This window comes from Ambystoma mexicanum, chromosome 2q (assembly GCF_040938575.1).
Source record: "Ambystoma mexicanum isolate Mex_15411 chromosome 2q, UKY_AmexF1_1, whole genome shotgun sequence".
NCBI classification, from domain to species: Eukaryota; Metazoa; Chordata; class Amphibia; order Caudata; family Ambystomatidae; genus Ambystoma; species Ambystoma mexicanum.
The window spans coordinates 367,691,711-367,716,157 of NC_090924.1; the positions used below are offsets into that span (position 1 = coordinate 367,691,711).

The 24,447-nt window shown below is 44.8% G+C and overlaps 1 protein-coding gene across 2 annotated transcripts in view; it reads right to left on the minus strand.

Moving 5' to 3' along the window:
• Positions 1-24,447, minus strand: part of COG7 (component of oligomeric golgi complex 7) — a 1,349,184-nt gene that overhangs the window by 1,323,050 nt on the left and 1,687 nt on the right. The window contains exon 1 of one of the 2 annotated variants that reach the window (XM_069647397.1): positions 23,274-23,331. The exons of the other annotated variant lie outside the window; for it this stretch is intronic. Within the exon in view, the coding sequence (XP_069503498.1) occupies positions 23,274-23,331 (58 nt within the window). Of the gene's footprint in view, positions 1-23,273; positions 23,332-24,447 lie in introns of those variants that run through there. 2 annotated transcript variants of the gene reach the window in all.

The window sequence follows — 24,447 nt, forward strand, 5'->3', positions numbered from 1 at the left end:
ATGTGCTGCCCGTGTATTGTTTGGCAGAGTACTCTCGGGCAGCAGAGTTCTTTGCTCGCTATCATTCTTATATAAAGTTTGTTACACTTGCAATTTATCTCAGAGCTACATTCCCCTGACGGGGAGCGTCCCCATTATTTTGCCTATTGGATATTAAATGCATAGTTGGGTGTGTGCCTTCAAAAGCAAGCATGATCAGTGCCAGTGTGTAGCTAGGCTGTCATTTAGTGCAGCCAGTTTGAACATGTTTTCATACTGTGGCTGGGCATTTTGAATGGAAAGCCAACTGGAGTATGTTCTTACATGGGGACACCTCCATATTTGGGCAGAAGAGGCATGGACATGTTTACTTACAGTATCATTACTGGCATCATAGGTAAAGCAAACATGAATATGTGCTTATATGGAAATACTGGCATATATTGGTGCAGACAGCATGGAAATGTATGGGCGCAGCCAGTGTGACATCTTTTTTTATACTGGCATATACTGTGGGCTAAGTCAAACCGAAAAAATGTTGGTGAAATGCTCCTCTGCACTGTTGGTGACTTTATTCTTTTATTGTAGAAATTGTTTATTACAAACCTTATACAACTCAATCAATAGTAAACACATTATTCATTACATAATAACACTCATAAAATCACATTTACATTTAATTCAATTCAATTTTATATTGTTACAACACCCGCGCTAATACTAATCATCCTCCTTTTGGATGCAATTTTAAAATACCATCATAAAAACAAGGAAAATTAATGATCACTTTCATTCTCAAGAATTCATTGGTGACTTGCATCTATTGGATTTTTTCAAGAGTTAAAGGAAAAATGCGCTAAAAAATACTATTGTCCCGAGGGTTCGGGCATGTGTTTTTAAGCATACGTTGATTGATCGTACAAACATTTCCTATGCACCTTACCGTCGTTTTTTTTTTGTTTTTTTACACTTGAGAAATCAGGCAGCAGGGCATGGCCATCTTGTGATAATCTTCTTCGTTGCTGCATCGCCCAAAGTGGACTGCCCTGGCGGCACTAAATCATATCCCCCGCCCCTAAGGCTAACATCACTAGACGAGTACCGCCCATTTCACAACGCCAATGCACGTTTCGGGTCAACATTCTCTGCGCTTCAGCTAATGACGTGTCTCCATGGACCCCTTTTTCCTCAATAAGAATAAACACACCGCTTCTCGTCAGACAACATCAGATTTGCGTTTCCATTCATTTTACTGTCTTTTTTGAGTATTCCGTCCCTCGTTTCTGTGCTCTGGTCAGCTACCTTCGTTGCTCGTAGCCCGTGCGAACTGATACTAGTACCATTACTATCCATTTTTATTTTGCCCCATAATGGCAACAATACAGCCCTACCAGTACGAGCCGGAGTATTCCGAGGCAGAATTACTCGAAAGAGAAAGATGCGGAAACGATAGGGCTTCGGACGACAGTTGGGAGGACGATTCGACAGATCAAGAGTCTGAGCCTAGTCGCATGGACAGCGTTTCCACTTGGTGTACCTGCAATCGGTGCGCGCTAATGCCAACCAAGGAGGAGAACTGCTGCTGCCGAGAAAACTCTGGATGCTTGTCGTACATATCGGAAGGCAAGACATGGCCGCAATGCATTACCGAGCTGCCAGACTTCAGGGCAGCCTGTCTCACACGGTCCGTGTTGAGGATTATGATGGTGCTTATGCACAAACTTCGAGCAACAGTTCGCCCTCGCAATCCAAGTAACAAGTAAGTGTACTCTAGATGTGATGTCACTTAGGCCACTACCATTTCATGGTTGTCTCCTATGTTGTCGTAACTTTGATCTATCAATATCAAACAAATGTAGTCTTGCAATTCTATACATCACTCGCAAAGTGGGGAAATCATAGTGGTCTTCTTATGTTTATTTCATGTATAACCATGAGGCAATATTTCTTTGTGTCCCAAATGTAATGGAATGCATAGTCGTACAATATTGTACAGTGTCTAAGTGCCATTGGATACAAGATTTGTCATTGTCAACTAAGGTTTAATACACTTATCTTGTTCATTTAAAAACAGTTTGCATCTTTCTCTTTCACAGGTGGTACAGGCTGGTGGCCCATCATTCGTTTACATGGTGGCTTCATGGGAGGCTTGGACACTGCGTTCGACGAGCAATACCCGCCTGTGTCATTGGTGCCATTAGAGAAACTTTCCCCAGTGACAGCGGTCAGTACAAGGGATTTTCCCACACTGTACTGCAACCAGAAGTTTATAATGTGTAGTACATTTGTGCCATCAAAATCAGCAACAAAATAAAACACAACTGAACTTTTATCAATGGTTGTTTCAGTTTTTCAGTGAATCAAGTGTGTCAGTGGGTATGGGCTGCCAAAGGGGGGTGGCAGGGGTTGGAATGGCCAAGGTGCCAAACACCATGTACACTTCAAAGGTATCTTACGTGCAGTAGTCATTGTACACATGGCCTAGCCAGACACCGTGTCTCCATGCAGGCTCCCCTTGAAGCAGGCCGCGGCCCTGCTATCCACATAAAACCACGCCATATACACGTCAATCAATCACATACACACCCACTTTTCTAATTCTTTATAAACCACTTGATATCATAAGAACATTGTGATGCTGGAAATGCATCGGAGGGACAGGGCTTCGGTATCCTTGTCCTTTACTGCTTTTTATCGTGTATTCTGTCGTGTTTTCCACGCAGGAGTTCATGTGGGACTCCTGGCGGTGCAGCTCTATCTTTTGGTTTGGTGCACAGACCCATGGGATACCCTTATATGCAACCCTGTGCCCCTAGTGTATGTTTTTGGGCACCTGTGTGTGGCCCACAGAGCAGGGTACGGGCTGGTGGCAGCTCCGTGCTGAAATGACTGGTGCCCTGAGCAGCCTCCATTTTGGGATGCCCAAGCCGGTTTATAGTCATTTAGTCGAATGCAATAATGTCGAAAGTCAAAATGTCTAAAAAATAAAGTCGAAAAAAAAAAAGTTGCATTTTTTGTTTAGTTGCTTTTTGTTCGAAATGGGGGGGTTCCCCCCCAAACCCCCCTTTTTTTTAAAAAAAAAAAAAGAATTTTGTTTTACCCCTTTTTTTTTTACCCCCGGAACCCAAAAAAAAACATTTTTCGACATTATTTTTTAGACATTTTTATAATTCGACATTATTGTTTCGACATTATGACTGCACACCGCCCAGGCCCCGTCATTGGAATCGGTAGATTCCTGATGGAGACAAGATGGCCTCCATGGCCTCTTGCCTTCCATCGCCTGTTACCTTGATCTTCCCAAAGTCCCGGGAAGCCCTGACTCTGTCCCTTCCCCCTGACTGGCTGTTGGGTGGAAGTTCCATATATGGTAGTGTGGGGGAAGTGCCGACCAGACTGGCTGGAGCCTTCTCAACAACCGTATGTTGTGGGTACGCCTGTGGGTGGGACCTGGGTGAATGGAGTGTGTGACGAATACGCATTCTGTGTTGTGGGTGTCTAGTATCTGGTGGTTGACACAATGACTGAGACAGCCCTGCCCAAAACCGGTATGAATGCAGTGTGGAGTGTTGAATGGCTGGGTACTTGTCCCAATACACATAACTTGTTGTGAGTGTCTGGAGAGACGTGAATGGCCTGAATGCACTGTGTGCCTGATTGGCTGCCTGCCTGCATGAATGCCCTTAGTCGTGATTGGATGCTTGAGTGTGACCCAGCGGAATGAATGAGAGATCAACAATATATCCGGGGACCTCTCACTGCTAGGAATCGTGTTCAGAAGCTGAAGTCCACTATGACTAGTAATTGGAGTAACTGAAGCTTGACCTTGAAGCCCTGCTGGACGAGAAGAATTGCTGTTGCTCTCCTTCACAATCTGAAAGCTGCTGTGCCTCCAAGGACTGACCCAGAGAGGACCTGGTAAGGCGCCCTCCTCCCAAGCTATGAGGGACCATCGTGCACCAGCTGATCTTTGCCAAAGCTCCCTGGTAGACAAGACCTGCGACGGGCTGCCGACCCGATACGGGGACTGCTGCGGAACTCCAAGGAGACAAGCCCAGACTGTTGTCTGCCACTGTCGACGACTGCCGTCGGCAACTGGAGCCGCCGTGCTCCATTTGCCTAAGAACTTTTGAATCCAACGACGGTCTCCTCTGCATCGTCGCTGCTGTATCCTGCTGGAGAAGGCCTGAAAGTCGACGCGCGGAGGAGCATCCACCGGTGGGTTTCCCGCCACCCAAAGACCACAGAGACGCCGACGACTCGACACCTTGCTGGGCCACAGTTCTTCAAACTCTTTGCAGTCCAGAACTATCGACACCGAGGTGCCCCGCACGCCTCTTCCTTGCAGGACGTTTACGCTTCCCCGTCAACGAGCACCGCTAGGAACAACGCGGCCACTTTACCGTCGCAGCTCGACCTGTTATCTGCCGGACGTTCAACGACCCGCGACTCGTGCCTTAGAGGGAGGGCACTCAAGAAGGGCCGTCGATTCCCCGACGAGGAACGCTACAACGCCAGGTACTTTGGGGTTGCAGAACTATAGGGAAGTCTGTTGGGAACAATATATGGGCTGGGCTTGTGATACATCTTTGCTTTACAGGTTGCCCAGGTGGGGGGGGGATCTCCACACAGACCTGTGTTTAACGGTAGTGACCAATATTCTGCCAATTGTTCAACCATTTTACTTACCTTCCTCTCTCTACTGCTGGTTTCCTCTTTATTTTGATCCGTGCGTCATTCTGACCGTATGCACTTTAATGAGATCTAATAATGTTTGTAGTACCACTTTAGAACTGTATATATTTACCATTGTTGATTTCAGAGTACAAAGTGAGTTATTATGATATTGTACATAACCTTGAATATTAATTATATAAAGACTGTGTTTTAACCGATACAGTGTGCGGACATTCCTTTGTGGGTGCTTGGGGACTACACTGTACTTAAGAACCAGCCCGCATTACCTCCTGAAAAGCTAGGCCTTGATTGCTTGACCACGTACCAATAATAGAGAATCTTGGCTGGGGTCCTCTGTGCCTCTCCTCTAACAAATTTAACATATAGAGAGCGGAAGTACAAATACCCCCCACCGGCGGTCCTTTACAAACATCTTTGAGCAAGTCAACTCATGAACGTGCTACTTGAGAACTTCTTTGACCACTGCAAGTCAGCTCGTCATTGTGCTACCTGTGAACATCTCCCTGTTCTCCTGCTACTAATTACCCTGCTTGCAGAATCTAACTGTTTGTTGGTCAAGGTAAGGGCAGGTCACCTAATCATATCTCCTTGATCTTTACATTTCTATCTATTTCGAACGAACGTACCCAGTAGGGTAATGTTCATTCATCTCATTGCCACTGACTTGATTTTAATTTGTTATGTTATCGATATATAGCAATTGTCATCAGTGTCAATTGGGATCGAATTGCATCCTTTGCGGACAGTGTCTATAAGCATGTTTCCTTTTGATGCACGATAGTACATTCAAGGGACGAGTAACATGTTCCTATTTGCGTCACAGCAATGATTTGTGTATGAAAGTTATCCTTTAATACAGCCGGCTACGCTACACAGGTTTTGCTTCGGTGAGAAAAACATAGATTGCATAGAAAAAATGTATGATATAATTCCATCTTTCTCACGCTTTTATGCAAAGTAATTTTCTAATAATTTTTTTTTTTTTTTTTTACAGAATTTCCAACAATGCCCGCATGTACGGTTTACGGTTGCCGCTCTAAGACCCATAACAAACATAAAGGCACTACAATGCATGTATTCCCGAGGAATATAGATCTAATTAGAGAATGGGTCCGATATTGCGGATTTGCGCCAGAAGAGCTTGAAAGTAGAGCCCATGAAGTCTTGGGGGACTCGAGGGGTGATCGATTCCACATCTGCAGCCTGCACTTTGCCACAATACGACCAATCGTAGTACACAAAGAAGCATCGACTCAGAACGTCTCGTAAATTGCTTCCAAATGCAATTCTGACTATATTCATGCACACGCTGCCTCAGGCGAGTCACGGTTCCTGATTTATCTGTAGTGCTTGGGGTACTGAACAGGTAACTACATGGACGGATTGGTGTTTTAGGTGTAAATGTCCCTTATAATACTTTTTCAAATTTACGAGATTGTATTGCATTATAGCTGAACCCCATTTTGCTAAACATCTGTTCTTGGTTTTAGGAGCATCATAAAAAAGATTTATGGGCACAGCTAACTATGTTATAGTGTCCTTGGAAATAATCATAATCTTTTCGTAATCGGTTGCTTTACATGTCAATTTTTTAGGTTAACATTTCTAAATCAAATCTAATTTTCCCTATACAACTCCATGACAATGCACTGAATACGAAGGAGCAAGATTCTGCATCCATGTCTTTACTGGAGTCAGCAACGACTTCGAGCATGCATCAGGTAGTCTGATTTAGCTATTCAGTTCCGGAAATGTTTTATGCATGGAATTTGAGATAATATGATCAAATTTACGAATCCTGTCGTTTGTTTAAATAATGTTTCACTTATGGGTTTTTATTGCTATGTACCATTGTCTGCATCACATTGTGTGTGTTCAATTTCACTTTTTTCATCCATACTAAAACAAGTACTGTGTTACAGGGTGATGCTGGTACTTCAACTACAATTACATCATCCTTCGGAGCGGATGCAGAGCCAGAGGTATGCGTAATGACAGTTCCCTCGAATGAAAGAAAGTGGGTCCTAGATCCGATACCATTAGACAGTGACATCATTATAAACGAGCATCTTTTGCAAATTGCTTCAGTGCAACATTTCAATCAGCGGGTTTCACACAGTCATCTTTGATCGAGTAAACCAGCCATCAATCAGGTGAAATTCGAAATGTATATTTTGACTAAGTGACGTACACGGTGTACGAGGGTATCTGTGTAAGCCATGTGTGCAATGGAATAATTTGATTTCAAATACAAATGACTTATTTTTAATGAATACTCTTTTCTAGGGATGTATTCAAGATCGGGATATGGAAGAGGAGGCACGTGGCTCCAAGTTGGCGGGCCAGCTTGCTGGTGCAGTCGTTACAGTGAAGGTTTCACAGAAAACCAAGAAAGCAAGTGTAACTAACAAATTTCATTTTCAAACAGTGTTTTGTGCTGTACCTTCATAACATGCTTTTTTTAAAAAATCTGAAGAGTGCCATATACTGTATATTAGATTTACATTGAACATTCCAACCCGTCTTCTAGAAGCCCAAAGGTGTACAAACTATGCAGACACAGACAGCTACAGCAATCAGAGATGCTGCTTGCCAAACTGATTTCAACATGGAGCAACTATTATTTGAGGCGCAGCGTGTTCAAATCAAGAAGCAGACTCGAGATGCTTTTGCCCAATGGCCAGAAAATGAATTGAATGTGAACGGCGAAGCCAGCAAAGTGTTGTTGGACCATTGCTACAATGCGACAGCTCCACCAGATGAAGATGAAACTGAATGTAATCAAGATGCATTTGAATTAGTCGCAGACCACTTGACACAATTGACACCCGCCAAAAAAGGGCCACCCAAAAAACAATCGACATTGATGTTTTCTCCAATTCGTGTTCAACTAACAGAAGCTGAAATACCAGATACTGAAGCATCAACACAATTGACAGAGTAATTAGCCAAAGATCTTGACTACAGTTTGTCCAGTTGGGCTGATATGTCAAGCACAGTCGAGTCAGAAACAACAATGACGCAGGATGATAGTCTAATAGGGTGATAGTCTAATAATGGAGCCCAAATACACTGTATTTGACAGCTGCTTGATGGAGATTATAATGATGCTGAAATGTGTGCATACAGTGAGAGGGGAATTATGCGGGAAGCCATTGGTGAATGTGACTTGTGTTTCACACAAGCTAGCTGTGAAATGCTCCATGCAAAATGTTCATGATCCGCTCAACCGATGCTGGGGAAACTGCCGGCTGGAAATCTACTGTGTGCAGCTGTTTTACTTTTCAGTGGCTCTAGTTTCAGTAAGTTGTCCAGTTTCTGTCAATTTGTGGGACTCCAGTTCCTTTCTAAAACACATTACTACAAATATCAACGTCAATATCTATTCCCCGCTATTAGTGGAGCTTGGAAAATTGAACAAATGTCTATTCAAAGTACATTCTCTGAAAAACGGTTCAGGCTAGCTGGCGATGGACAGTGTGACAGCCCCGGATTTTCAGCAAAGTAGAGCACATACCACTTTCAGGACATGGAAACAAAAACAAATTGTGAGCTTGGTTGTCGTGCAGGTGTCCCAATGTAAATCCTCAGTGGCCATCAAGAAACTTGGTTTTATAAAATCACTGGAAGATCTCCAATCGAGGGGAATGCAAATCGACCTCATAGCCATGGACAGACACGTTTCAATAGCCAAGACAATGAGAGAGCACTTTTAGAATATTCACCATCAATTTGATGTATGGCACGTTGCCAAATCAATCAATAAAAAAATCTCAGCTGCAGGAAAAAAAAAAAAAAAAAGGGTTCTGAAAATATTTTACAATGGTCCCAATCTTTCAGCAACCCTCTTTGGTGGAGCTCCAAAACGTGATGGGCCTGTGGAAATTCTACTAGAAAAATAGTGGTCACTAATGCACCACTGTTCCAACGTTCACTCTTGGACAGAAAACCAACATTTCCACCAATGTGCTCATGGCCCTTTGTCGCCGGAGCAGGAACGGAAGAAGAAGTGGTTGATTCCATCTTCACCTCCACACAAAGCTCTTGAGAAGATTGTGTTTGATAAAACTCTATCAAGGGATCTGAAGGAACTCACAGAATACGGTCACAAGGGAGATTTGGAGGTGTTCCACAATATGTGCCTAAAGTACAGGCCCAAGAGGATTGCATTTCTGCATAGACGGGATGCAATATAGGACATTACTAGCGGTATTAGCGCATTACGAGAATGTAGAGTGTGAACAATCGAGGACTGTGGGAAACTTTGGGATGCTTCGCTACACAATGACCTTTACGAAAAGAAGCAAAAAACGGGTGGTCAAGCCAATATACGAGGAAATGGAATTCGATTTTGTGAAAGATCTTATTGCAACTGTCTTGGACATACATACTCACGGAATTGCATGCGATTTTATTCCGAGGACACATATTGCAACAAAACATTGCAATCGTGCCATGTCCACCTAAAGCAGAGTTTGTGGAACAGTTCATTTTCAGGTACAAATGATTACCATCTGTTTTTTTGAACGACAATGTTTATATAAAGTGTCCAAATAAAGCATCCAATTTGTTTTTTTAAATCTATCCTCTTTATCCATTTTTTCCCCCAACAAGTACCATTTTTACGAATGCCTTACAATGTAACGCTGTGCTTTCACACTTCCTAGTTTCGCCGAGCTACTGTGGGACCTTCAATGATTGTGGGAGGGTCAGATGGATAACAGCATGAAAGCAACTTTTTGGGATGCTGCAGTTGCCTTACCAACTACTCGTCCCACAAAATGGATGAGACCTATGCTAGATAAGATACTTGGCATGCAAGAACTACTGACTGTGAGCAAAACAGCGCATCAAAGTCGGTTGTTGGTGAGAAATAGCTGCACTCTGACCAATATATTCATGGGGGCATGTGTTGGGGGTCGTTGCTAATGTACGGAAGAAGTGGGTCGGTTGAGTCCCCAGCCCCCATACATTATATGCGAAAGTGACACCCTGCTCTTCCACTCCTTTGCCCTTCTGCAGCCATGGGGAAGAAGGCCCCGACATAAGCAGAGGTGGGGCTATTACTAGACACACTTGGACTCCATTTTGTGTACCCTCGACTCCAACTTACTAGGCCGCATTCTGTCATTACAAAGTTTCACCTCCCCCTCAGCGGCGCCGCGAACAGCGAGCACTGACAGCCCACACCTTTTTCATCCTGTGCCTCACAAGTCCCTTTCTCATGGATGCGCCAAGACAAGATGTTGCAAACTAAGAATGTATTAATTTAAATCTTCCTCTGAGATCACTGTCCTGTGTGTGTCGGGGCCAAACCATCCATCTCAACAAATGTTCTCCTGCACCTCTCACCCCCGCTGCGGGAAAATTACTGCTTTTTCAACCTTGTGCCCCTCCAAAGCTATTCTTTTTATTTACCAGAAGTGTGACACTTCCTTGCTGACCACCCCAGAGTGCCTCCCAATAAAACAAGACCCCAGTCACAGTATATTCTGTCCTAAACTAACATGTGTCACTCCACCCCCTTTGTAGCTCTGATGTGCCAGACCTGTGAGCTATCAATCCCGACCCCTCGCTGGTTGCCTCAAGACACCCACACACTTCACTTCGCTAGTGACCCAAAGTGGGATAGTACAAGCACACGTGTGCAATTTATAGGCCTCTAATATATAACTGCGGTCATGGGTTCAGGGGACAGGAGGGGGTTGGCAGGAGGGGGTTGCAGCAGGGCTAGCTCGGACATTCTCATACAAGCACATTTTGTCAGGGCTCAAGACTTGCTCCTTGTAAAAAACTTTTACGTGATTTGCCGTGTGAACACGAGATGGGCAGAGCTGACGGGTGGTGTGGGCTGGCTGTGGGAGTCGCTGGCAGAGTGCGAAGTTCTCCAGAGGAACCAAGTAAAACACTCGAAGTTTTGCGCGCAATTGGTGGATGGCAGCAAACAATTCATTTGTTTTTCAAAAGTATTTCTAATGCCACTATGGTCTGAAGGGCTATTGGCTCCCATTCTGAGTTGAAGGTCAGCGGCTTTGAATTTTTGCTTGCGAGCTGAGCAAACCCAAGCATCGTGCAGAGTACAAGGTTCAATTGTTTTTCGACCTTAAAAGAAAGGGAGGATACTGAAACGAATGAATGAAGGGAGGGCTGTAATACCATCAAATATGATAAGGTTCACCATTCCAAAATGGGACAAAGGAACATGTAATTTCATTTTATGAAAATGTGTTGTTCTGAACGGAGTCTCTGCGTTACGCAGAGAGAATGGAAATACCGAATATTATGTAAGTTTTACTTTCAACGATTTTATAGACCAACGAGTCAGCTCATCATTAGCCGACCATTATTGTTAGCTTACATTGGACTGGGTTGTTTGTGGCATATTGCAACGACACTCAAATACAACCTGTGTGTGTACTTGTCTTTCTCCCGGGCACATGGGCAGTACAGCATCTAGATGCATGTAGTCCACCACTGTGATCCCCCAGGTTCCACAAACACCTAATTCAATGCAAATATTTAATTAAAATGCTGTTTATGTGTTCTTCGAATTGTAGCGTCAGCTTCCACATCCCATTTCGAGCTGAACATACTCCATAGCACCAACCTCTGAAGCAAATTGTAGACTACTTTCCATGTTGTTTTCTCTGTGTTCCCATTGTTTCATCATTAGTTTTAACACAGGCCGAATTAATGGGTAAAATGATAAATTGTAATAAAGATCGCTACTGAGACACGTTTCTGTTATGTTTTTCAAACAGCTACATCGTGCCTTTCTGCGATTGTCATCGATTCCAGATACCAACTGACAGTTTTTTTAACTGGCAGCTGCAGATACACTTGAATGGCTGGATCACAATGACGCTTTTTTGGGACAATCACCACGGGGCGATATGCCCTTACGTGGTACCAGCAATAAGGAGCAACCGGACATCATTTACGGTGGCCTAGTGCCAAGCTGATGCCAGAGCCTTGCGATTCACGGTGCGTCCAATGCGCTTCTTATACCCAAAAGGAACACGCGTGACTCACGATAAACATTTGTGGATCGAGAACAAAGAAAAAAATTACCCATTTGCTTGAATATGGTAATCGCCTGATGCTCTCAGAGCGTTTATTGTGAAATAAAAGTACTTAACAAATTGTACAGTTTTGCCATTTCCTTTAAAAGTATAGTTTTATATTCAAAATTGGGACGCGCTGTGTTGTGAGATGTGTGTTGATATTCCGGGTTCTGCGTCAACTAACGTTAACACGTAGGTGATGACTGGGCGCGTTTGGCTACACTGCCCAGTAAAGTCATGGAGATAGGCGGAGAATATCACTAGGTTTGGTGATGTCAGCCTCAGGGGCGGGGGATATGATTTAGTGCAGCCAGGGCAGTCCACCTTCGGCGATGCAGCAACGGATAAGATGATCACAAGCTAGCCGCGCCCTGCTGCCCGATTTTGCATGCGTAAGAAAGAGGAAAACTACAGTAAGGTGCATAGGAAATGTTTGTACGACCGATCAACGCATGCTTAAAAACACATGCCCGAACCCTCGGGACAATAATATTTTTGAGCACACTATTCCTTTAATATACAGAACCAATTGCAAACTGTTTGGCATTTCACACAATTTTTGTTTTTAAAAATGTGCTGTAAAAATGCACGATTTTAAGCTATTACTTTAAAAAATGGCTCAGGAGGTAGCCGCCCAACTCCTCTTGATTGGTTCAGGGTCCCTTGCTATGCTCTGACGCACTGCTTATTTGGGGGAAATATTTACACCCCTCAATTTAAGTTCACCAGCTGCCACTGGGATGGACAGCCTGAAACTGAAAACTGAACAATTCTACGTGGGAAAAGTGAGATTCCTGCAACCGTTGTTAAAGAACCAGTTGCCTTATTTTCCCCTTGTACTCGGCAACTGTAGATGATATATCATCTATTAAACAGAATGTCCTTGACTATCATTTGAAACTGATGTATGAGTGATATCTCTTCTGTTAAACTGACGCTTTTTAACTGGCTATTATTTAAAGATGAACTGGCCTGATGGCTCTTCTGCTAAACACCACATCATTTGAAGTGGTGCTGGGAGTGATGTCTGATTGATGTAAAAGAATGCAGTCTCTTACTGAGTGCAAGGCCATTTTTGCAGCTGTTGAACCTGAGTGAACCTTTTAGGATGTATAATAACTTGATGCAAAATGTTATTGCATTAAACCTACTCTGAACATGCTAAAATGTTTTTTTAAGCAGATTGGTAAAAATATAGGTACACTTAAATCAGTTTGGTCGCTTGATCCTTATTTGATGTGCTACCACCCCGCCCCATCTCTGCCACCTATTCGCAACATTCCAAACGCTTCCTTGCAGATAGTGGCGCGCAGCCATAAGGCAAGTAAAAATTATAGTTCATAATCACAAAAAAACATTGTTTTATCAACAACTGGCATGTGCGTGTGACAGTATTGTCGCTTCTGTCATGAACGTTAACGTAAAGACACCACTCCCAAAAAAGGGGCATATAGCAATCAGGTCAATCAGGCAAACAAGTTCATTCTTAAACATTTAAATCATTGTGAACGTTATCTAAAAGCCGTATAAGGAGTGGATTTTCATGTGTCAGGAATTGTACGCCAGGTAAACAATGGCACGGGAAGAACCAAGGCAAAAAGCGTGGCAGAATTCCTTTTTAAAAAGGCAAGCAGTGCTCGTTCCCATTTGATCTGCCAAATTAACATTGGAATCGCCCCACTAAACTAGCCGTAAAAGCTCCTGGAGACCGTACAAATTGTAACAGAGCAGGTATAAATCCTGATAAGCAGTGCTAGAAATTGACATAATTTACTGTGGGTACTCCTCCCTCCCCTTTGCAGAGGGGGGTTGGGTTCTAATGGGTGGTGGGCGGGACTGGGGGCTGAGCTAAGTGTCAAATGATGTGAGTACCCTGAATATAGCATGCTGGCTGCTTTGCATAAAACCAAGTGTGTTTTGGGAACAAAAGAATGACCACCAATTGATCAAACATGTCTGTGCCAGTAATTCAAAAGTTCAATTTCTTCTGAGCATGCAATGCACACTTGGTATGGTGCTCATTTCCTCTGTCAGAATAGTCACTATAACAGTATACAGATATTTACGGTTTCATTGCTTGAGTTTGGGCTGTTGAGCAAAGGATGCAATCAAAATTGTATTTTGGATTTCTCCATTAACAGTACACAAAAAACGCACAATTAAAAACAACGTGATTACACAGAACGGCGTTCCAACAAGACGCATCTCCATCTTGTTCCGGTCCAATTCTTCCTCTGCAGATAAATTAACGTTGCTTCTGATGATACTTGTTGGATTGCACGGCCGTCTAATTTTACAAAAACGTAATGAACTATGTTCTCCACAGCCCTACGCCTTCGCCCCTGCTGAACCACCCCATACTCACCTCCCTCCCTGCCACCCCAGTAATACAAACCCGATACCTGGATCCTACCTTTCTACCACCTTCCGAAAGCTGTGTTTTACAACTGTACTACCAAGACTGAAAGAAACACAGAGAAAGAAAATGCCAGTAAAACCACCATTACTTGCATTCTCCCCCGCAGCAAGTAGTTCCGTACACCCTCCCTCCTTTCTAATCACTCTATTCGCACCGCTTAAGAAACATGCCAAAGACTAAAGCTAGTCCGACCACCCGCTGCCTACCTACACACAAAGCTTTGCCATCAGCAGCCTCACATCACCTCCACATCCACTCTTCCTCGTCCCAGTACTTACCTCATGAGGCCCCCTGCCTCCAACACAGGACCTTCTATTTCTTTTATTTCCTATAAGTCCTCCCCTTAACCCACAGCATCCAGTTAAATTTTTCCTGCCTGCGGCAGGTTGGACTGTTCCCGGCGCGGGGCTGTGGGGAGCTACAGTTACTGGCCCCATGGGGGGGCTGAGTATCGGGGCCTTGGTCAATGCCCAGGTCCTGCAGGACCCAGAGCTGCAGTAAGGGGATGGGGGGGGTTCGACCCATGTCTGCCCCAGGGGCGGGGGGGCGGTGCCGAGTAGGGAGTTTTTGCATGCATTTTCCATTCCGGTAGGCCCCGCGGGACTCAGCGTTCCGTTTGTTGAGGCATTACGGCTGTTTGGTGACCCTTACGGGGGCGTGGGCTCCTCCTCCAGAGGGGAGGGGCAGTTTTCGTGTTCATGTTTCTCCGTGTCTTGAGGGGAACACTGAATCTAACGGCCCGTTCCCATGGGGGAGGATTGTTTGTTTCTCCTGTTGGTGTTTTTTATCTTCCTGGTCTGCAGTTGATGCTTATGGGGAGGATCCTGCTGGCTAAACAGGTGGCACGTGGCTCCCACAGCAACAACATGCAGGGTTCAGGCCACCTCTCAGGCATGTGGAAGTAAAATGGCTGATTGAGGTGCAAGCCAATATTTTAAACTCAGCTAGTGGCGTGCCTGTTTGTTGTTAGTGCACACCATGGGTGATCGCTCTGCTGCACTAGGGCACCTTGCCTTGTCCTTTTTCCTTTCATATGAAGAAGTCACGGCATGTGCTGTTGCCTCCGGAGCGCTGCAGGACCCGGTGGACTACAGGTGGCATTTGTGCCTTCCGAGAGCGGGTTGGCCCTTCCTACGGGAGGTGGAGGTGGTTGTTGTGTTCTCCGGTGGGCCTGGAGTTGAATCACAGCAGGGATGGCCCGTTGCCGGGGGAATTGGGTGATTATTCTCTCATGGAGTTTGATGGACATACATGTGTTGCTGGCATTCCTGTTTTTGCTGCGTTTGTGCTACTTGCGCCATGGGCCAGCGAACTGCTTGGCTCAGGCTGCTTGCCCTTTTTCCTCTTCCTCATCTTCCTCCTCTCCTGGGCTTCGCAAGAGGTGGAAGTAAATGTTGGATATATGTTCCTTGTCTGGGAAGGACATGGAAAGGGGGGGTGCGGTGGTCAAAGTGAGCCGGGATGGTCGGGCACTGGTGTTCAGCTACTTTGTTTTTCGCTGTTCACAGCTCCTCTACTTTTTGCGAGCATTACGGACCTGTTTTTGTGAAATTAAAGCACACTTCTTTTCCCACCAGATGTCTGTTGCAGCTAATCTGCTCTCCGTTTTCAACTCGATTGGCTGTCAACCGGCATGACTGCAGCCCCGAAATGCTGTGTTGCACGTTGTTCCCTTCCTTCCTACTCTGTTCCCCTCCGGAGTCACAGTTCCAATCCTTTTTTGTTACTTTACTATCAATTATGTCCTCACTAGTCTAGTGGTTCGCTCCTTTGGGTCAGCCAAGGAGGCAGCTGTCCGGGACCCGGTAGGCCGTAGGGTGGCTTGCAGCCTGAAGTAGGTTCCTGCTAGTGCACATCTGACCCTCTGGGCAAATATCTATGGCCCCTACACTGCGGAGGCTGTGCCGAGTGGTTCAGGAGGTTGAAGGTGGCCCTTGACGGTGGCTCTAACTGTGCCCCGCTGCTGGCTGAAATGCTGCGGCGGGTTGCCCTTTTGTCCGATCTGGCTTTTGATGGAGTGCGTGACTCGGCCTTGGCCATGGTGCTGGTGTGTCGGCCCGCAGGCATGTGCGTCTGCGGGATTGGAAAACAGAGGGGTCTCAGTAGGCAGCTACCCTTTAGCTTCTTTTTGATGTTTCCAAACTTTTTGGTGATTTGCTTGCAGTGTTTTTTTCCGATATGGGCCCAATGGTGCTCGGAGTCTAGGGCTCTGGACACTGACTGGAGGGGTACTCAGGTGAACTTCCTGTCTCCCCCTGTCCGGGTTTGCATGATTCGTACTCCTGTTCCCTGCTCGCTGCCCAAGTAGTTGGCGATGGCAACGGCTCTGACCGAGTTACTTTTGAAGGCGGCTTTTCATGCCCGTTCCTTTTCCGCAGTGGGGTCGGGGGTTTTTACTTGCGGGCGTTTCTGGTCCCCGAACCTTCGGGCGGTTTCGCCTCATCTGAGACTACGAGGCTTTGTACTGCTTTGTCCAGGAGAAACGCTTCAAGATGGGTCCTTTGCAGGACATTCTCCCGATGTTGTGCACAGGGGTCTGGTTGGTTTCCCTGGGTTGCATGTTAGCACATGTTTCTTCGCTCCTGCCAGATGTAGTTCTTCCTCTTAACAGTGGGATCTCGGCATTCTTTTCTATGTGCTCTTGTTCGGGTTGCGCTCGGCCCCCAGGATGTTTGCCCGGCTGGTGGCTCCCCTGGTGGCGCATCTTAGCCTGATGGGCCTTCAGTTTTCCCTACATGGATGCCTGGTTGGTCGGGGTGGCCCTCCGGCGATCGTAGCCGATTCGTCTCCGGCTGGTTTACCTGGCATTGCAGGACTGGGGGTTTTCTGGGGTACAGGCATTTGTCTCTTGTGGAGCCCTCTCAGGATCTGTTTTTTGTCAGGGCTCAGATTTACTCCTGGATGGGGTGGATTTTTCTGTCCGGTGGGAGGGTCCAGCGCCTGCTGTCTGTTCTGGGCAGGGTTTCTGTGTTTTTTTCTGGTCAGCCTCGGCCTGTCCACGCAGGGTCGTTATACAGGGGTTTGGCTGCTTCCTGGGCGGATGCTAGGGGGTTTTCTCTGGAGAAGATGTGTGGGGCGGCCACCTGGGCGGATCCAAGCACTTTCGTCAACTTCTTTCCATTGACTGTCTCCCGCTCTGGGGATGGCACCTCCAGGGTTGGGGTTTTGTCTGTTGGGATTTAAGTTTGGGGTTCTTAATGGTGTGAGTTTTTGTTCTGCGCTTTTCTGGCTCTGTGTCTTATTCGGACCTCTCCCCGTTGCTGCATGTATGCCTCATGAGGTAAGTGGGACAAGGAAAAGTGGACGTGGATGTAATGCTCCGATTACTTACCAGTATTCCTCATTACTTCTAGTCCTACTCTTCCTCGTCACAGTACTGACGACCCTCCTCTCCCTCACTGCAGGGAAGATCCCATGCTCCGGCTTGGATATGTTAAACTGGATGCCATGGGTTAAGGGGAGGAATTATAGGAAACAAAACAAATAGAAGAAGGTCCTGTGTCGGAGGAAGGGGCCTCATGAGGTAAGTACTGTGACGTGGAAGACTAAGAGTAACGAAGATTACCGGTAAGTAATCAGAGCATTGATTGTGCTTAAACGCAGAAGGCGAAAATGCTGATCACTGCAGGAGCAGGGCTATGTCACGGGTGGGGAATGTCCCAAGCAAACTACTGCAACAAACAGCAAGCCACCATCTGCAAAATAGCCCAGCAGGATGTGACTTCCCTGGTCTAAAAGGATGACTTTGGATACCATCCTGGGGTCATCTGATGATCATCGAACTACACTAGAAGTCATTCCCACATCATCAGACGTCATCACGCTGTTAAAGTCATCAGCAAATATCTCAGAATGATGGGCGATGATTTGGGGATGAGTTTAGGATGACTTAATGAATATGCTAACATCATCCCCATTTTAGAAAACTCTTTGTTCCTGATGCTTTTAGGATGACCTACTGATCACTTCAAGAGATTGCACGTTTGTCCCTGATGATTTGGGGATGATTCTGGGATGACCTGCCGATTACTTCAAGAGCATTGCCATGAAACAGGTTTGTTCTTGATGATTTGGGGATGACTTACTGATTACAGTAAGTTTGTAGGATGATATGCAGACCAATACAAATCGTCATCCTGCTTTTGCTTAGTTGCACTTATGCTGAATGATCCCCCACCATGGCAAGGGTAAAGCTTGAGACTATGTTGGGCCAAAGTGGAAGCCAGAGGCCTAAACATAGCATGCACCCGTGAGAATCCTTTGCCATCCCAGTCAAAAGCAGGCATCCATCACCTTCACAAGCCCCAATGTGGCATGGATAAAGCCTGAGACTATGTTGGGCCAAAGTGGAAGAAAGAGGCCTAAACATAGCATGCACCCACTGGGTGAGAATCCTTTGCCATCCCAGTCAAAAGCAGGAACCCAGCACCCTCACAATCAATACATTTCCATGCTGACTTGTTAGGTACAAATTGGTGTAGTCCCACTGTGTGAGACTACACAACACTTATCTGCTTGGTATTAGGTAAGCCCACCTTTTGGTATAGGTCTGAACTACACAGGTTGGTAGTGTTATTGTGCAGCCAGGGGTAAATGTGAGCTGTACAAATGAAATCTGTAAATACAAGTAGCCAAGTAACACTTACACTCAAGGTTTCAGTTATAAATAGTTGTTTATTTAATTAACATCCATTTTTAAATAAGCGTGCAATTCATCTAACAATGTAAATATACTTTAGAATTACTTTTCAGAATCAGAGCAAGTTAGTGGATAATCTTTGGATATGCTTCATACACAATTGCTACACCCTGGGGTGACTTCAATCACAAGGACAGTAATGGCATTTATGTATCACACTAGGTTGCATAAGGAAAGGTTTAAAGGAAGGAAAAAGGTTAAACAGGTTCTCAGTATATGTGAGGACAACTAAATCTTCCAATGAAATCTAGACAAGCCTTTCCCAGGAGTAACAGTCTAAAACAAGTTACTACCTATGAGGGACAAACCATATCAAAGTCAGTGGGCTAGAAGAGTCTGCAGGGAGCCAGGACAGCCAAAGTCAATTTGAAAAAGTCTTTGGAGCAGAGGTACTTCTTAGAATCAAAAGGCTTGCACAAGGTTAGTGAGTTTGTTAGAAAATCACTTGTAGGGTCACAAGCTGTGAAAACAGAGTTGGAATCAACTCTAAAAGTAAGCCACTGCAATTCCCAACTGAGAAAAGCAAGGCTACAAGACAGTGAGGTAAATACCCTAAGTCTAAACAGTACCTCTGGTTTGAAGAAGAGTGGTCCAGCGGGCTTCTGTCCTGCTACAGCGTTACAGACCCTGTGTTCCTGAGCCTTAGTTGTGGGGACAAGAGGGAGGAAATCTGTAGGGCTCCTGCGGTGGTACTTAGGAGGTCATTGGCAGCTACGGACTCTTTTCAGTTTCAGCGCTTAGTAAACAGCACTGTTGCTGATCTCCGATACCGGTTGGGCTTCCTTCACTCCTTGGGTCTGGTGAGGGGACTCTAGCTCTAGGTCGTCCTGCTTCTGGAGGGTCCTTAGGAGACTCCTGGAGCTTCTAGCCGGGTTTCAGACATTTCACTCGACTACGGATTACTCAACCCATGGCACTTGGTTCTTGCAGCAATGAAGAAGTACAGCCAGACAGGGAAGATGGTCCAGTGAAGTTTGTCTCTGGGTTAGTTGGTCCATTCCGAAGCTTCTCTGTCTGAAAAGGGAGTTTCAGCACAGCAGCAGGGCTTCACCAGGCAACTCAAAGGTCCAGGAGGATGCAGCAAGCTTCGTTCACGGTTTCTTTGTCGGGTGTTTCTCCCAGTGGTCGACTCTGCCTCTAGTCCCAAAACCCTCGCTTTTTAAGCAGGTTTCTCCCATTCATGCACAGCCTAGGCTGTCAATGACACATCAGGGTCGATGTCCTGAAAGGACAACCAGCCAGCCAGCCATTCAGGACTGGTTGCATTCAGGCATTCCTAGAGACAAAGGACAGGGGAGTTTCGGGACCCTCCCTCACATCCTGTCCTTCCAGACACACTGGAAACAGAGGCGGGCCTCAGGGCTGAAGTGCGCCAAAAGCAAGACAAACAAAGGGCTCCAATCTGTTTGACGCACAGAGTAAAACCCAAGAAAGACCTCAGAAACAGAAAATTGCAAAAAAAGAAGACAGGGGCAGTTTTTATAAAATGGTCACCCCTGGGTGCTATACTGCAGCTGGGGGTTCAGCCTGCTGTAGAAAAAACAATGGTAGGAAAATTTAAACCACTGCCACTAGCCATTTAAAAGTAGGGCGGGCAACATACAAATGTTACATCAGAATGTAGGCTAAGGAGCTACTACGTAACCCCCCAGCACTCCACTTAAGATGGTGTGTGCTGGACCCACAAAGAGAAAAGATAAGTAAAGTCAATTTCACTTTACTATTCTTGGGAACAGTAGTTTACACAAGAAAAGGTATTTTAAACCTTATGAGAAATCTAAAGGATTTCTCAGTGACACTGCAATGAAGGTGCTCTGTGTCACCATACAAAAAGTAGATGCATATGGAGTTCGTCAGACTCCAAAAACAGTGAAAACACATAATCCAAAGGTCAAAACACATGAGGCAGTGGGAAAGGGTCTCACTCACTCCAGGGTTAAAATTAAAAAGTCCTACAGTCCAGCAAAAGAGCTGGGAGTCTCTAAGGTTGAAGGGAATTAGCACAGAAATGAGAATTCTCCCCAACATCACTGCACCAATATATGGCAGTATTCACATGCACTCCTTCAACATTATTCATGTTTGCTTTGCGCAAAATCCAATAATCAACAACCATAACGAAAAGTACCTCCAGGATAAAAAAAAAAAAAAAAGAGAGAGAAAAGGATCCAAAAAAGAAAGAAGCAATAAACAAATGGAACCACAAAGTCCCATCAACCGAGGTCTCAACTACCCACAACCTACCAAATACAAGCAACAAGAAACCACAAACAGCAAAGACTAAACCCAAAGACCATGAAAAACACCATTTGAAAGAGGACGCCCACTAGGGAACACAACCCACGCATCATGCCTCGCCACAAGAAAGACAAAGAAGTCAGAAAAGACAACAGAAATAATAAGAAATCCCAAACCACTCGGGAAGGCACGGACAAGCATGATCCCACAACCCCAAAAAACTCGACAAACATCTGAGATGGCCCATGGAGACATACAAATAACAAGGCAAAGACAGACTACAATGCTCTCTACCTGCCCACATACGACAACGTGGTAAACAAAAACAGCACAGCAACAACGAACCGACAGCCAGCAAGCTTCATGAATACAGACCCAACCATGGCACAAACGGATGACAACTAATAAACCATCACAACCCGGTCTCCACCATGGACAATACCCCAACCGGAACAACAAATTGGAAACAATCACACTCACTCTACACCCCCTATATCACCAAGGCTGGAGCAACGGAGGGGTAGCTACCCTATTTACCACCGGGAAACAAACCAACCCCACCATAAACCTTATCGGTCTACTCGACAAAGAGACTGACCAACAAAGAACCACCTCACCCAAAAGACTCAACCGGGAAAAACCCACCTGGAACGGAAACCCAACCAACACCACACCGGTCAGAACAAACAATACTAACAACACAAAAGGTAAATCCAGCAAACTACACTGCATCCTCCTCAACATTAGATCCATGGCAAACCACTCAACAGAAATCAATGACCTCCTAAGCGAAGGAGGCACAAACGCGCTCTTCCTTACTGAAACCTGCCTATCAGATAACTATAAAGCCATCGCGAACGAAGCAATACATGACAATTATAAATTAATACACGCCAACAGAGAAAAACCAAAGAGGAGGTGGAATCGCAATTATACACAAAAAACACGCCTGAGCATCTCGAATCATCACAACTAACTCGGAAGACTATGAATCCCTCCAAATCAAGATAGAACTCAACGACCAATCCAACATAGTATTCCTACTGATCTACAAACTATCTTCTTACAACCCCAACTTTGCAACAAAACTAGCCGACGAGGCCGCCATGCTATCAACCCACCACAACAACCTAGGTGGAAGAGATCCCACCAATACAAACATAGATACAACAGAAGACACACTCAACAATTGGATCACCAAGGCCATTAACCAATTCGCACCAGCTAAAACATTCAAAGCAACACCAAAAAAACTGGCAGCAAAATGGTTCACAGAAGAACTGAAAAAACGTCCCAAAAAAAACAACTGCAAAATGGAAACAAAATGGAAAGAAAAATACACCAGACAAGACTAAATAAAATACCAAAGACAACTCAAACTGTACAAAACAACAGTCCTCAAAGCAAAAAAAAAAATCAAAATAAATACTACGCCACAGAATCGGCAAACAATTCACAGAAAGAACTCCATCACCCCTACACACTTTGTGACAGACACTTACACCAGAGCAGGGTGTGTGTAGTAGCTGCACAGCAGTTACTGCGTCTGTGAGCATTAGCCGGTGCAGGTATAGTCACTTACACCAGAGCAGGGTCTGTGTAGCAGCTGCACAGCAGTTGCTGCCTCTGCGAGCATTAGCCTGTGCAGGTATTAATATTTATGTAGTCATTTACACCAGAGCATGGCCTGTGTAGTAGCTGCACAGCTGTTACTGCGTCTGCAAGCATTATCCGGCACAGGTATTTATATATATAGTAACTTACACCAGAGCACGGTCTGTGTAGTAGCTGCACAGCAGTTACTGCCTCTGCAAGCATTATCCGGCACAGGTATATATTTATATATGTTACCATGGTTACCACTGTTGAAACCTTCTTGGGAGATCATGTAATGATAACATTATCAGTATCACTCCTCAATCCCACTTAACGCTAATTCGGTGTGACAGACCATGTAAGTCAACCAACTGGTCTCCAGTTACCTGTAGGAAATTTACTGCTTTAGTAAATCGCGATCTCTGGAAAGATTATGGGAATGACCATCTTGAGAATGCTATAATTCTAAAATGGAACTTAAAAATGATTGCATCTCATACGTTGAAAATTTCTGAGATGAAGGGTTCTCATAACATAAGTAAAATTCAGGGAGCACAATGTAGTGCCGAGATAAACTTACTCAAGAGGAAGAAAAACGCTGATCTCTGTGAGGCAAGGAAGTCAAGGTTGAGTCTCATCAATTCTGAGTATATACCAAGAAAAAAGAAAATTATATCTACTTACAAAGGTGCACTAAGACAGATTTGTGTACTAAACAATATAAAGCAAAACCAATTATTGATTGATCTTTTATGTAAGCGTAATCCAAAAGTCATCTGGAGAATCTTAAAATCAATAGATAAAGAAGAAACACGTGAATTTGACTCAGGAATTGATGGCTCAACGTGGACCTCTTTCTTTCTTGCAAAATTTTCTCTTCCTGATGAATTTAGATCTTTACAACTCCCACCCGAATGTCATCTAATTCCGAATCACTGCCCTTGGGGTCAGACGCAATACTAAAATGGAATGGATCCAAATGTGCCGGTCCTGATGGTCTTCCAGCTTGTCTGATTAAAGATGATCTGCTCTTTTGGACACCTATTTTTAAGACCATATTCCAAGAAATGTTTCGATCAAAAATTATTCCAAATTCTTGGTTTACGTCAATCATAATTCCACTCCACAAAAAAGGGTCTATTTCAGATCCTAAAAATTACAGACCTGTGGCCATTATTGGCGTTGCAGCAAAAATGTTTGCTTCCCTTATTTTACAAGAACTTTAAATGTTCTGCCGAAAAAATAACTGTCTACATCAAGCTCGAGTAGGATTTTGTAAAGGCATAGGAACCCCTCTTAACGCTTGCATTCTTGGACACATCATTGCGCATGCTAATTGTCCTGCCAATAGCTCCATCTTTGTTGCTTCCCTTGACTTAAAAGCAGCCTTTGATTGTGTGATAAGAAGTAAACTCTGGGAAAAACTGTGTAAAGCTCATTTTCCACAATACCTGATTACTTTAATAGAAATACTACACTATAAAACGAACTTTAAAGTTAGAATCAACCGGGAAGGGTCACTCACTGAAGCCATTCCAAGTTGGACGGGGGTTAAACAAGGATGCAATCTTTCAGCCATCCTCTTTAACCTCTATCTGGCCGGCATTGAGGAAATATGGAATACGGATAAATCTTTTGCAGTGCGTATTGGAGCCTTTTCGTTATCATGGTTAGCGTACGCAGATGATATTCTGCTGTTTGATCGTACGCAATCAGGTCTCCAAATGAAGTTAGAAAGCTTTCTGCAATATTAA